General features: G+C 42.5%; 1 protein-coding gene across 7 annotated transcripts; it reads left to right on the forward strand.

Moving 5' to 3' along the window:
- Positions 1-9,500: 9,500 nt before the first annotated feature.
- Positions 9,501-13,945, forward strand: LOC148035351 (putative leucine-rich repeat receptor-like protein kinase At1g68400). 7 transcript variants are annotated; one of them, XM_087680378.1, is made up of 5 exons: positions 9,501-9,664; positions 9,788-9,860; positions 10,025-10,058; positions 10,329-11,639; positions 11,994-13,945. In XM_087680378.1, exons 4-5 carry the CDS (start codon positions 10,340-10,342, stop codon positions 12,641-12,643), a joined length of 1,950 nt encoding a protein of 649 aa, XP_087536504.1. In that variant the 5' UTR covers positions 9,501-9,664; positions 9,788-9,860; positions 10,025-10,058; positions 10,329-10,339; the 3' UTR covers positions 12,644-13,945. The 7 variants fall into 7 exon arrangements, with proteins under 7 accessions (XP_087536504.1, XP_087536505.1, XP_087536502.1 ...); XM_087680376.1 differs by having other exon boundaries at positions 9,502-9,664; positions 10,222-11,639; positions 11,994-13,944; XM_087680379.1 differs by lacking the exon at positions 10,025-10,058.
- Positions 13,946-14,952: the final 1,007 nt, after the last annotated feature.

The following is a 14,952-nucleotide window of genomic DNA, read 5'->3' on the forward strand; positions in this document are numbered from 1 at the left end:
TTGGTTTTTTCGAGTTCTACCAATGGCTCTAGTGGTGGATTGTTCTTATTGACTCTAGTGATGCTACATGTCCTCACATGCTCCTAGCTAGAAGGTCATGTCTTCTAGCAATCCAAACTTTGGATTGGTATGTCGAGTGCCAAGTTATGCTAGGATAAGTGACATGATGTGGTCGTGTGGTCTCGCATGAGGGGACTCAAAGGGCATGTTGATGCTCTAGTGGAGGAATCTTAGTGTCATGATGAGCTATCCAAGGAGTTTGTGTGGCTACAAGAGGCGCAGATGGCTAGCTCAAATACTTTGCTTTCAGAGATGGCTTATGGCATTTGGACTTCTTTTTCAAGGTGCTTTCTTACCAAGGTGTGTCCTATGGAGTGCACATTGCTAGAGTATCCATAGTGCATCTTAGGTCTCATTCATTGCTTGTTCACCTGTGCTCTAAGAGAGGGTGTTAGAAGTGGTCATATCATAGGTTCATGGGCACCCCCCCCCAAGGCCTAATTTATGGGCACTCTCTATTTCTTTATTTGGTAATCGGCCAGTCTATTTTGTGATAGAGCAACTCCTTTATTTTTGTATATAAAAGGAGGGAGTGTGGCCACAAGTCATTATCCAACCATTCATGTACTTACAAAATCTTGGTGTGGAGAGAGGGAGCTTGTGGAGTGCATAAGTGGCACTCAACTATTGTCCTCTTGTGATAGTGGATTCCTATTCCTGCTTTATATCTTGTGTACTGTCTCTTTCATTATTCTATTGTGTGTTTTGCTCTTCCAAGATAGACTAGGTCTCAAACCTCTCCTTGCATGCAATGTAGGTCATCCACATGAGGTTCTGCCATGTAAAGTGAGATTAAAGCCAATAATCATGGCTTTAATAAGCTATGATTAAGCCTTTAACTAAGTGACCATTTAGTAACACTCTCCCCTTTTATTTGATATTGCACATTGTTGGGGGTAAAGGCGCCTCCGCCTAGCCACCCGTGTATTACTACGCTGACAGTACCCGTACCTACACACTGCATGCAGCCAGTGGCTATCACCGTCACTTTATTCTTTATTCTTTTAGTGACACATGAATAAAGGGAAGGTTGGTCACACATTGTGACTGTTGGAGTTCCCCACATTGCGACTCTCTCTCTCTCTCTCTCTCTCTCTCTCTCTCTCTCTCTCTCTCTCTCTCTCTCTCTCTCTCTCTCTCTCTCTCTCTCTCTCTCTCTCTCTATAGCTCTCTCGTGCAATCTTCGATCATTCTCTCCTTTCAATTGGTATCAAAGCATGGTTGCTTGAGCATTCGAGCTTGGTTCGTGACTCCTTTAGCATTCATTTGAATCCCTACACCATTGGTTCTCACTCTTGGAAGCCATATTTGACTTCTTCAAGCTCTGATCACTCCCCTGGCTTAGCACCTACCCGGCCCATTTGGGCACCCTTAGGGCATTCCTTCAGAGGTATTGAAGCATTCTTTTGAGTGTTTATTTCAGTTTGTAGGTATAGCAGGAAGGGGCAGCCATAGCTCCAACCATTGGAACTCTCCCATTTCACATCTTGGCTCCTTCCTGATTAGGCTTGATAAGGCTTTGTTTAGGCCTTCTTTAGGCCCTACTTGAGCCCCCTCTTCGACCCCATTAATGCCACACGGAACAATAGCACACCCAACAACATCAACCCTATTTGGGCTAGCTTGAAGACCTGCAAAAGTTTATTTTTACTTCAACCCTCCCTTGGCACTCATTGGCAGCTTGAAAACACTTCATTTGGCTCTTGGGAACACCCTCTTAATGCTCCACATTGGTGGTTATCATTGGCATTGATTTGTGGACTGATTTACCTTAGTCAAGTGCTATTTTCCACAGTCCACAAGTAGTCCACATGTAGCCATAAATTGTGTTACATTAGCACTTTATGTTTATGCTTGGTTGGCATTAACATTTGATGCCTGATTGGTCCCCAAATGTTAGGGGAATGTATATCTATTGATTGGCCATCATTTGGAGTTGATTTAGTGGCCTGAAATACTTAATTTTACACAATAAATCATTGCTATACACTCCAAGGCTGAAGCTTATTTAGTCACTTTATGCTCTGCCTATTGGTCATGGGTGCTTCCCAGGTGTTTCATATGACTATTGGGATTGTCTTCATGATATTGGGCACTATCATTGGATACCGGACTGCTCATATGCTCTGGATGTCTTACTAATATATGATCTTGGACACTCCATCATTGGTGTATTTACATGCTTTGTTTGAGCTTATTTACTTGACGCTTACGGCTTTTGTGCCAATGGGAGTGTCTTTGTACACTTATCAAACATTGAGCAGTGCGGGTTATGCATATTGAGCTTTTGGATCTTTGAGACCGAGATCTCCTCGTGGATGATGTATGGTTGATATATCTTGGTTCGTGTCGATGTACTTGGGCTAATTCAGCTTTGTATTCACTGAGCAGACACCGACTTGTGTCAGGTCTTGGCAGTGGTATGTACATTTCGCCCTATTGATGGGGGGTGTGCCGACTTTAATGATGGACTTTATTTGACATGCTTGGGCACTGGCTCATGTCAATTTGACTGTTACATGCTTGTTTATGCCTGCTTGATGTTGGTTTTGCATTGACAGTCAATGATTGACTTTGAATATTGGGTTTTTCCTACTTTCAACTCTCATTGTATAGTATTGTCATAAAATTACAGCAAGCATATATCTCTAGGTTGTCATGTATTTTTCATGCTGAATCATCCTGTTTTATGTACTTTTGATGGTACTTGGTAGGCATCATCATTAAATACTCGTTTCTTGCCATGTTACCTTGGTTTTGGTGGTTTTTGGGTCATTTTCTGTAGTTTACAACAAGCAATTTTGAACTATCTGCACTGTTTTAGCTTGCAGTATGGCATCTTCTTCCACTAATAGTACCATCTTCAACTTGATGGTACAAATTATGCCTATTGGAAGAGCCAAGTTTGGCAAGTATTGGTACAAAAATCGCAGATCAAGCCACTAAGGTTGAGTGGAGAGTAGCCTAAAACTATGACTAACAACAAATGGATGGAGCTTGATGAGTTATGCAAGTCCACCCTCATTTTGTCTCCACTGAATAGGTGCATTACAATGTGGTTGAGGAAGCACAAATTGCTTGGTAGCTTTGGGATAAGATCAAGAACTTCTATGATAAGAAAAGTCTTGTAAGTCAAATGTATTGGCTGAAACAACTTATGGATCTCCGCATGAAAGAGAATGTAACCATGTCAGCTCATCTAAGCCAGTTTCATACTATTCTTAAGAACTTGGTTTCACACGGCATTGATTTCAAAGAGGATGTCACTCTGTTGTTCTTGCTTGGAACTCTTAATGAGACTTGGGATGTATTCCTCATTGCCTTATGTGCTTCTACCACTACTCTGAAGCTATCTAATATTATTGAGAGCTCTCTTCTGCTACTGTAGGAAGAGATAAACCATAAGAATTTGGATGCCTCTCTGTGTCTCATGCTTTGAGAGTTAGAGGCAGAAATGATAGAAATGCAAATAATAACCGTAGTAATGGCTATGAACGGGATTCGTAGAAATCTTGGTCCAAGTCACGTGGCAAGTGTGGCAATTAGTCTCGTGGGAGAAATGCAAATCTGACTTGTCATCATTGTGGGAAGAAAGGCCACAGTGTTATGAATTATGCAATGAAAGGCCCAAAGACAAGGGAAAGAGAATGTGCAAGAAAAGTCTTCTCATTGTAGCATAGTACTTGCTAAGTTAAGTGTTAAAATTGAAGAGATTAATGTTATGCAGCAGCCTGAGGATAGTGATGGGGATTGTATCCTTGCAACAGCTTCATCTAGTGCTTCGCATATGCCAGAGATACACTCTATGTATACATAGTGTTGGCTCTTGGACTTAGGTGCATCCTTTCATGTGACACCTTGCCGAGAGTGGTTCCATCCATACCGTTCTGTTTCGAGTTCTGTGCGCTTGGGTGATGACAAGTTTCTTGAGACTGTCATCATTGGTGATGTTAGGCTACAATTTCCTTCTAGCAGCAATTTTGTTATGCATGATGTACGTCATGTACCTGCATTGACACACAGTCTCATATCTGCTCGATAGATGCAGGATATCATGTATCTTTTGGAGACTTTGCATGGAAGATTACTCGTGTGTGGTAGGCTTGTGCTTGTGAGAGGTGCCAAGGCTGGTAGCCTCTACCCCTTAGTTGCTTCTAGATCTACAATTGATCATGCTTTGTCTGTGGGGTCTTCACCTCATGTATCTCTTTAGCATGCCCATTTGGGGCACATGTCCATTAAGGGAATGAAAATGCTTTCTAGTTTGCAGTACTTACCACCCCTTGACTATTCTCATTTTGATTCTTATGATCATTGCCTTTATGGCAGGTTGACTAGGTCTATGCATAAGAAGTCTAGTATGACACGCATGAGTGAACCCTTGGCTTTGGTACATTTTGATGTCTGTGGGCCCATGCCCTGTCAGTCTTTGGGTGGTGTGAAGTATTTTGTTACCTTCATAGATGATTTTTCACGTAAGGTATGGGCTTATCCCATAAAGTAGAAGTCTGATGTATTGGTAGTTTTTTAGAGATGGATTGCTTTGGCAAAAAACCAGTTTGGGCATAAGCTGAAATGCCTAAGGATAGATAATGGGGGTGAGTATGTCTCATGTGCTTTTGAGCAGTTATGTGATCAGAGGAGTATTAAGCATCAGTTGAATGCCCCTTACACCCCTTCCTAGAATGGTATGGTTGAGCGAATGAATAGGACCATCCAGGAAAGGGTTCACAATATGCTTAGCCATGTAGGCCTACCCCATCACTTTTGGATTGAGGCAGTTACAACTGCCGTGCATATCATTAATAGATCGCCCTGTAGTGGCATTGATTTTCATGTTGTAGAGGAGATATGGACAGGAAAGTCTCCCTCTTATGCACATTTATGTGTCTTTGGATGCGAGGCATTCTACCATGTGCCCAAGGATAAACGTAACAAGCTGGATCCTAAGAGTGTTAAATGCATATTTTTTGGTTATGGAGATGCAAGAGAGATGGGTTACCATCTATGGGATTCGTAGGCACGGAAAGTCATCCGTGGCTATGATGAGTCTTCCATGAAGACAATATGCATAGGCAGCCTAAGAGAATCGTGGAGATACACATGGTTATATTTCAGGAGAAGCCATGTGCTCCCATACAGCCAGCTTGACAACTTGCAACAACAGTAGATGCTCATGGCTAGGGAGTTGGGTAGGCAACAAGAGCTTGCAGTGTGGCGTTCTACTAGAGATAAACACCCACCTGACAAATTTGCACCCTTCATGCGCTATGTCTTGGTTACAGATGCAGAAAAGCCTCTCACGTATGATGAGACTATGCGTAGGGGTGACAGTCACTCATGGGAGAGGGCTATGCAGTTTGAGATAGACTCCTTGCATAAGAATATAACTTGGGATTTGGTTTCCTTGCCTCTTGGCAAGAAGGCTCTGCCATGTAAGTGGATGTACAAGCTGAAAAGTACCCATGGACACCCCAAGCCAACATACAAGGCTAGATGGGTACCAAAGGGTTTTAAGTAGGGGCATGGTGTTGACTTTGATGAGGTCTTCTCTCCTGTGGTTAAGATGACCACCCTGTGCTTAGTTTTGGCTTTAGTTGCACAGCTTGACTTGGACTTGTATCAGATGGATATCAAGACGACTTTCTTACATGGAGACTTGCATGATGAGATTTACATGGAGCAGTCTAAGGGCTTTGCAGAGCCTGCTGGCAAGGAGCACCTAGTGTGCAAGTTGAAGAAAAGTATTTATGGCTTGAAGTAAGCACCTAGGGAATGGTATCATAAATTCGATGCCTTTATACAGTCATAGGGCTACAGCTGTAGTGCTATGGATCCATGCTTATACAAAAGAAAGCCCGTGATGGATCTTTGCTTATTTTGGTACTCTATGTGGATGACATGTTATTAGCAGGGAAAGCTCATGATGAGCTAGATGCTTTTAAGACTTAGCTCAAGAAGAGCTTTGAGATGAAGGATCTGGGACCATGCCTCTCACATACTTGGTATGCGCATTAGATGCGATAGGCATCAAGGACTCCTCTACTTGTCACAAAGGGAGTACATTCATAAAGTCCTTGTGTTATAAGATTTGGGATACATGCTTGACATTCTTATATACTTAAAAGATATATGGTGAATATTATGTTGGCGTAGAGAGAGAACACATGAGAGAAAAGAAATATGTAGAGAGAGAGAGATTGACAACACACTAGGGACTGGAAGATGGGCTAGTCCCCCCCCCCCCCCCCCTTGTGGAGTTATATTATTGACAAGGAGCAAGCACCTCCATTACACATAAACCAGTTCTTAACTTGTAGATCTTGGGAACAAGATTACGGTTCCTTGCATGATATACAACCGACTAACACTTGCACAACTTCGAAGTTGGCACCTTTTGATCCTTCTTGAGTCTCTCCTTCTCTTCTACACAATATGTATAGGGATCTCCTCTTAGAGCTTGATTTTAGCAGAGCTTCCATAGCACTTGCACCTTCTCTCCTACACAATATGTGTAGGGATCTCCTCTTGGACCTTGATTTCAATAGAGCTTCCGTAACACTTACACCTTCTCTCCTACACATATTGTGTAGGGGTATCCTCTTGGAACTTAATTTCAGCAGAGCTTCCGCAACACTTTGTGAGACTCGAACCACCTTCTCTCCTCCTCTTGCATGCACACAAAGTGATGCTTCCTTTACCTCCTCCACACCTAAGGAGAGCCTCCCCTTTTATAGGCTTCAAGAGCTTCTCTTCTTGGAGAGAGACTTGAGTGCCAAGATTGGAAAGGTTGATCTTCATGCAAGATGTGGCTATTCTAGGACCTACTCTGCAGCACAAATTTTGAACTATTTCTCTGTGTGTTGCTCGGATGGAAAGACGTCCAACACAAAAGTTGTAGATCTCGACATTTTCGATAACTAATATGGGTCGTTTTTAGAGATCGGCTTTCTATCACGAGATATTTTAAAAATAGATTCACCATGTCTATTTCAAGAAAAATAACTTTTTAAACTCTATTATTAACTTATGGTCCATGTAACCACCTTGAGCTATAGATAAGGAGAGTTCATTAGATTGCCTTGGGCCTCAATCTTAAGATTGACTTCCACACAAAAGCTTGTGTCATTTTAGATCTTGGAAAGGGAAAATCACTTATCTCCTCACTTCTAGAGGATCACATCTCTCCTCTTTCTTAGTAAGAGAATTACCTCTCTCGTCTTTCTTAATGAAATAAAAGACCTTAAACCTTGACTTGTAAGGGAGAGGATGACCCCAAATGAATGCAATCCTCATTACACACAAGTAAACGTTCCCAGGCGTCCTTGAATGCATACTTAAATACATATGCATTTCCTCTTCTTAGAACTCAATCCATCTTCATTTATGTGTAACTCCTTGGTTCTTGTGTACGCTTTTACACTTGGTAGACACTTCCTTTCCCCTTCATAACTTGTACTACCTGTACTAGATATCCCCATCACAATGCTTTGATCACCCATTAAGTGATGCACTAGGAATACTGCTCTCTAAATGGTCTCATGGCCATGCAAGATTATCATCAACACTTAAAGAAAAGTGAGTCATTAGTTTATTGATATAAATTTACTAAACAGAGAATTCGTAATAAGCAATCAATTTAGTGACACCTCGAGTGCTCCTGCATGTAGGATATGAAGCCTATTGGCTATTCATTGCCTTCTTATGTGAAGGTATCACAGGTAGATTGTCCACAAACACAGATGAGCAGAGGATCGAGATGGCCAAGATTCCTTATGTATCTGCAGGGCAGTCTTATGTATGCCATGATAGCTACTCGTCCAGATATTGCCTTTGCAGTTGGTGTTGTGGCACGCCATATGGCTACACTTGGCAAGAACCATTGGGATGTTATAAAGGGTATCATGAGGTACCTAAAGGGCACTGCATATATATGCATACACTATGGCAGCCAGGATACAGGAGTCGTGGGGTGCACTGACTCTGATTATGCAGGACATGCAGATAGTAGGAAGTCCACTTCTGGCTGTGTGTTTATCTACGCTGGAGGTGCTGTCTCTTGGATGTCAAGGGTGCAAAAGTGTACAGCTCTCTCCACCAATGAGGTCGAGTATATTGCAGTTATTGAGGCTTGTAAGGAGGCCATATGGTTAGGGTGTTTGGTTCATGACCTTGGTATTGATGCTATCCCTACAGTGCATTCGGATTCTATGAGTGCTATTTAGTTAGCCAAGAATTCGGCTTCCATGCAAAGACGAAACACATTGAGGTGAGGTATCACTTCATATGTGGGGTCGTTGAGGACAAGTCTATTGACCTTGTCAAGATCTCAACTGACCAAAATCCTGTAGATCTACTCACCAAAAGCCTCTCTATGGAGCGCTTTGCCTTCCTCAGGAGATTGATGGGAGTGGGATGAGATGACGTCTTTCCTCATCTTGTTGTACATGTGTACATGTTGTACTGTCTTTTCTTTTTCTTTTTCACTCCTCATTGGGGCAGATTTGCCTTTAAGTGAGAGGTTGTTTTGGGGATAAAGGCGCCTCCGCCTAGCCGCCCGTGTATTACTACACTGACAGTACTCGCGCCTACACATTGCAGGCGACGGGCGCCCGTCACCGTCACTTTATTCTTAATTCTTTTAGTAACAGATGAATAAAGGGAAGGCTGGTCACACATTGTAACTATTGGAGTTCCCACATTGTGAGTCTCTCTCTCTCTCTCTCTCTCTCTCTCTCTCTCTTGCTCTTGTTCTCCCACCATAACTCTCTCGTGCAAGCTTTGATCCTTCTCTCCTTTTACATATGCGTGTTTGAATGAGAACTCTTCTAAATGAGATTTACATAATTTGATATATTGCTTTGTTTCAATTTTGACATTGTGCTTCATAAGTATATTTGATTACATCGTTCGATGCAAATATCTTTCTTTACACAACAACGTTATTGAGGCATTGCATAATCAATGTTATATTTATGGTATCCATTGATCAACAAATTTCTTCAAGTGTTGAATTGATGATATGTAATTCCAACACATATTTCTAAGTATGATTCAATGTGGGCAAGCGTTTAGACAAGGGACTCTTGCAAGTGGCCACAACAACTTTCCTTCGTTTGCAACAACATATAACTCATGAAAATAAGTAAGAACCTACACTAATAATGGTCTTTGTGTGTGGTGGCATGAGTCCTTGTGCATGAAAGGATGTAAGGACCACCTACCATTACATAAGAAATACTATATACCCATCAATGGTGGGGTGAGGGCCACTAGTGAGAACTACCAACACACCACCTTTTAGGGCACTAGTGATACGTGACCAGTGCACCACCTTGTATCGTAGCAATCACTCTTGAGGAAGAGAAAGTTAAAGATCTCCTACCAATGGTCTTGCAATGCTATCTAAATGAACCCCCAAGCTTTGAAACTAAGGAAGTTAAACATCTCCCACCCAAGTGTTCTTGCAAGGTATCGTCCCGGAAGCTTTGAAAAGCAGTTGGGAACTGTGCAGCTCTCTCTCTCTCTCTCAATTTATACACAGGCTCTAAAACCAAGCTATAACGGTCCTTCTATCGATATACTTGGGGCACTTTGGCTATGGGTATGATCTCTCTCTCTCTCTCTCTCTCTCTCTCCGTGTTCTTTGGTTGCTTGTAGCAGTGCGCCACATGAGCTCATGCAAATACAGCTAGCCCGCAGTTCAAACTTTCCCCTTTTTTGACAGAGACGAAAGACAAATAAATTGGTAGACCATGGCATAAAAGACATACACAAACACACAGACAAATTTATATCAGGTCAGGCAATCTCTCTCTTTCTCTAAACTCTCTCTCTCTCTCTCTCTCTCTCTCTGTCTCTCTTTGTGCAATGTGCCACTGCCATCTTGATTCTTGGCTTCTTTCTCTTTCATTTCCTGCGCGTCCTTATCAGTACTTCTCACATGCCTTCTCCCTTCTTGTAGGCTGTTTGCAGCTTCCTCAAGCAAGCCTAGCAAGGTATTTGGTTTTTCCTGTAGATTGTGGCATAGTCGGGAGTCCTGGACTGTATTTATGGCACTTAAAGCACACTATCTCTTTCATAACTCCTGCATTCTGCCGGAATTTGAGCTGTAAAGCCTCTAACATTGCCTGTCTCTCTGATTCACATGCCTTGGAACAGAGAGCGCCTTAACTGCAAGCAAGATCTTCACATTTATGGCTATCTCCAGAAAACAGATGAGATGACTAAGGACTAGAGATTCACTTAAACCTTCGCTAACTCTGCAGGCTAAGTTTCGATGGCTATGGATGCAGCTAGCTGCACAATATGGCTGCCCCTGCTTCTCTGTTTGCCACTCCTCGCTGCGGCTCAGAATGCCACCACTGACCACATTGCTCTGCTGGCATTCAAGTCCTCTGTCGATGCGTCTCAGAAGCTTGGAAGCTGGACTGGCATGGACCACTGCTTTGGGGCTTGGCAAGGAGTGAAATGCGAGAACGGCAGGGTGACCCACATTGTTCTGGAGGGCCTGCAGCTTAGGGGCAGCATTGGTCTGCTCACTCAGCTCGATGGACTGCGGGTCTTGAGCTTGGACAACAATGCATTCAATGGCTCTCTGCCGAATTTCGACAATTGGAAATACATGAAGGCTCTCTATTTGTCGGGAAATCACTTCACAGGTCCAATCCCAGCCTCTGTCTCCACCCTCAAGCGTCTATGGAGATTGGATCTGTCGAATAACATGCTCAGTGGGTTCATTCCCTCTTCAATCAACCGCATCACCAAGCTCTTGACTTTGGAGCTGCAGAACAACAGGTTTACAGGGCTCCTCCCAAATCTCACTTTGCCAAAGCTACAAGATTTCAATGTCTCTGGAAACCAACTTTCAGGTCCCATTCCAAGCTCCTTGTCATCCTTTTCTATATCATCATTCCAAGGAAACAGTGGTCTGTGTGGTACCCCTCTTCTGCTGTGTGGTACAAGCCAACCCACCAACCCAACCGTGTCTAATCCTGCTGTGGTCTCCTCTTCTCCAAGCACCAAGCCCTCTCCCTCATCAACGGAGGTGAAAAAACCAGCAAGGATAGGAACTGGAGCGCTGATTGCGATTGTTGTTGGTGATGTTGCAGTTGTGGTGGTCATCACTTGCTTCTTTGTTGTGTACTATTGGAGAAAGCACACTCAACCGGGCGAGAGCAAGCCCTCGAAGAACAAGATGGATGCAGAGAAGCTGGTGTTTTCGTCTGCCAATTATGCCCTTCAGAAGGCCGAGACTGAAAAAGGGAAGCTTGTTTTCATGGATGGCAGGAAACAGTTTGGATTGGAGGACCTCCTGCGTGCATCTGCCGAGATGCTGGGGAAAGGAAGCTTTGGCACTACTTACAAGGCTGTGATTGAAGATGGATCTGTGGTGGCTGTGAAGCGGTTGAAAGATCTGAATACTGCCGGTCGAAAGGAGTTCGAACAACACATGGAGCTGATAGGAAGAGTGAGGCACCCAAATGTCGTTTGTTTGAGAGCTTACTACTATGCGAAAGAAGAAAAGCTTCTGGTCTATGATTACCTACCATGCGGCAATCTTTACTCTCTCCTACACGGTAACTGTGTAATCTTGACATTTTTTTGTTTTCAATGTCTGACTTCTTCTGCAGTTCTTTCTCTGAAGAGAATGAGTAGCTATGATAGCTTTTTTGCCAGTATCTAGGGTGTCGAGTCTGCTTGCATTAATCGTGAGGCAGCTTGAACTGTAGCATCAATGGGTGCTCAGTCACTGGCAGGGGAGCTGAGCCTATCCTAGTGGCAATAGAAATGCCTCTGACAGTAGCCCCTCATTTAAAATCCTTTACAACCACTAGGCCATCTTGTTTGACTACGTTACTAAGCACATTGATAATGCAGTTTGTAGTAGGCACCCTACTTGACATCTCATACATGTGGTATATTGTCTTCAGGTAATAGAGGACCAGGAAGAACTCCTCTTGACTGGACTACACGGGTGAAAGTAGCCCTTGGAGCTGCTAGAGGCCTAGCCTTCATTCATCACCAGTGCAAAGCTCAGAAGCTACCCCATGGAAACATCAAATCCTCCAATATACTAATTGACAAGAATGGGAATGCCTGCATATCTGATTTCGGGCTTGTCTTGATGGCCAGTTCTTCTGTTGTGGCTTCTAGATTGGTCGGGTACAAAGCACCAGAACACAATGAGGCCAAGAAGGTATCTCAGAGAGGGGACGTGTACAGCTTTGGGGTTGTTTTGCTAGAGATCCTGACTGGAAAGGCACCAGTCCATTTGTATGCTAGTGATGAGGGTGTTGATTTGCCTAGATGGGTTCAATCAGTGGTACAGGAAGAGTGGACAGCGGAAGTCTTTGATCTTGAGCTGCTTAGGTACAAGAATATTGAAGAAGAGATGGTTGCCATGCTCCAAATTGCAATGGCTTGCGTGGCTTCAGCTCCGGAGCAACGTCCACGGATGAATCAAGTTGTAAAGATGATTGAGGACATAATAGGAGATCAGCAATCTCCCTTCAGGGATGATTCGTTCGACTCAGTGTCCATGTCCCCTTCAGTCTCTGAGGACACTGGAACAAGCCATTGAGATAATCTTTTTAATGTGAAGATGGAGAACCTAAATTTGTCTGTTAGTCCATACCATCAGAAGATGCTTGAGATTCCACCTGCAGTGCATGCCATTGTTGCAGCATTCTTTTCCATTGCCAGCTGTTGAAATCAATATAAAAATTAGGAGCGTGCCTTCTGAGTCGCTTGTTCAAGGTTGCGAACCTATATTGTAGAGTATATAGAGTCGTGGATCAGATCTCCTGACTTGTGCAGCATGTACACTATCCATGACAAAAAGAAAGCATTGAGAGGGGAGACTGAGAGGCCCTTCTCACAGGCAGGTGTATTATCTGACTATTGATATCTGCCAATCTGCAGATCCATGCGTGATTTCACTGTAGAAGAGAATGAATAGCACAAGACACTCAGGCTATGGCACATTTTGTTGTTTTGGATGTAGTTAATGAGCTGTTTCTGAGGTAATACAGCGCTGGTTTGTCTAAACTACTGCTGAGGTAGTACGGGTACTGTTCTGGCTAAACCAGTGAATGCAGATAGTAGGGGTTGGGCTACTGGTAACTCGGGGGACTGAGATAATTGACATGATCAGTATGGCAAGGCACTTGAGTTCAGTAAAGCAGCAAGGACAATTACCTTCTTTGGGGTACTTATGTGCTGTACCCACAAAGGGTCATTCCAATGAGTTCCTCTGTGATGTATGAGAGTCTACGTTTCTCATGTCACAGTTCCTCTGTGATGTATCGCATTCGATATTGCTCATGGTGTGGTGTTACAAACACATAGGCTTCGTATTCTGTTTTGTCAATAGCGCACATGTGACAAGGTTCTTCACATGCTATGTTTCTGTCTCATCATCACAGTGCTAGAAAGGGTGGCTGTCTCTCTCTCTCTCTCTCTCTCTCTCTCTCTCTCTCTTTTCAAGAAGGGTGGGGCTCTTTATCTTTCCAAAGAGGACTATGACAGTTGGGGCAAAGAGGCTTTGAAAGTAAGATAAGCAAGATTAACAGACATCTTCTGATAAGTAAGATCAAGGGTAGAATCTATGTATCCCTCGATCTTGATGCCTGACTGTAGGTGGGTCTTTGTCCTGTTGTTACCCCCCTCTTTCCTCCCACACGAAGGTAAAGACACCCTTCTTAGTATATAATAGATTTTGGAGTCACTCTAGAGTTGATCATACACTCTTAACTCCCCACAATGAGTGGCTTAATATTGCCTTATCGAAAGCTGTTTTAATACATTAATGATTATCAATACCTATATATATATATATATATATATATATATGCATCCCATCATCTTTTTATAAGGCCTTTATATGATTTTAATATGTAACCATCAAGTGGTTATCACATGAACATGTTGATTTGGTGACTTGAGGTCTCCTTGAATCCATCGATTGGCGTGCCCACATGCACACCCACACACATTGTGTATGTGTGTGTCTCATGATCTCCATCATTTAAGGTTCTCTCATGTCGCCATGTGTTAATTGAAAACCTTGTCAATAACAATATTGTTCTTAAGTAAGATAAGCAAGATTACATAGGTCGTTGGAGTATATATTTTATGCACTATTAGGACTTTCACATTGATAACTATATTTCAACTTGCTACTATTTATAATCTATTCGTTTTTTCTTAGATATTCAAGTTAGCGATTGTTCTTATGGTGAATTTGAGTCGCGAAATTCTCCTAGTCTAGAAAATTTAAATTTGTCTCCATAATGTGGTTGGGCACTTCTATTGGCAATAAAAAGTTGAAGTATACGAATAAGTAATGTTCATCAATTGGTCCACTTGTCTTGGCAAAAAAAAGTTGAAGAAGCTTGATTATAACTAATGTGTACCAATTGGTTCAAATTATAAAGTCCAATGTGTCTAGAGGAGTTTTCATTTCCATGGCTAAAGGGTGAGCAATGCAATGTATGTATGTGCACTCGTGCTTACTTTGTTTAAGTGCTAGTATTACCTATTAATAATATTACTTCACATTATGCATAGACTTGCATTAGGAAGATAAGGTAAATTTGTATACCACTTGCAATAAAGGTTCTAGCAACAAGTGTTGTTGCCTAATGCTTTAGCAAAAAGTTTGCAAGCAGAGGTATAATTCTTAATGCCCTTCAAGACACATTACATTGTAAGCTTGCATGGCTTGAATGATTCATTGAATTCTCTAGTAGCAAGCATTCTCTTGAAGACTTTGGTATCTTTGAAATTTTAGATGTGTCGAATTGCTACCAATCCAATTAGATTCCATGCCTCAAGGGTCTCCTGCCTGAGAATATAGGATTTAGGTTGCATAAATGCACACACATGGCT

The sequence above is a fragment of the Lygodium microphyllum genome, chromosome 6 (assembly GCF_053477565.2).
Source record: "Lygodium microphyllum isolate KBCC chromosome 6, Lygodium_microphyllum_v1.1.10, whole genome shotgun sequence".
Taxonomy (NCBI): Eukaryota; Viridiplantae; Streptophyta; class Polypodiopsida; order Schizaeales; family Lygodiaceae; genus Lygodium; species Lygodium microphyllum.

Bases quoted from the DNA above. Each gene is read 5' to 3' on its own strand.
- LOC148035351 (XM_087680378.1), top strand. From the start codon at position 10,340: ATGGCTATGGATGCAGCTAGCTGCACAATATGGCTGCCCCTGCTTCTC. The intron at 11,640-11,993 runs GTAACTGTGTAA...TATTGTCTTCAG, and splicing joins TCTTTACTCTCTCCTACACG to GTAATAGAGGACCAGGAAGA.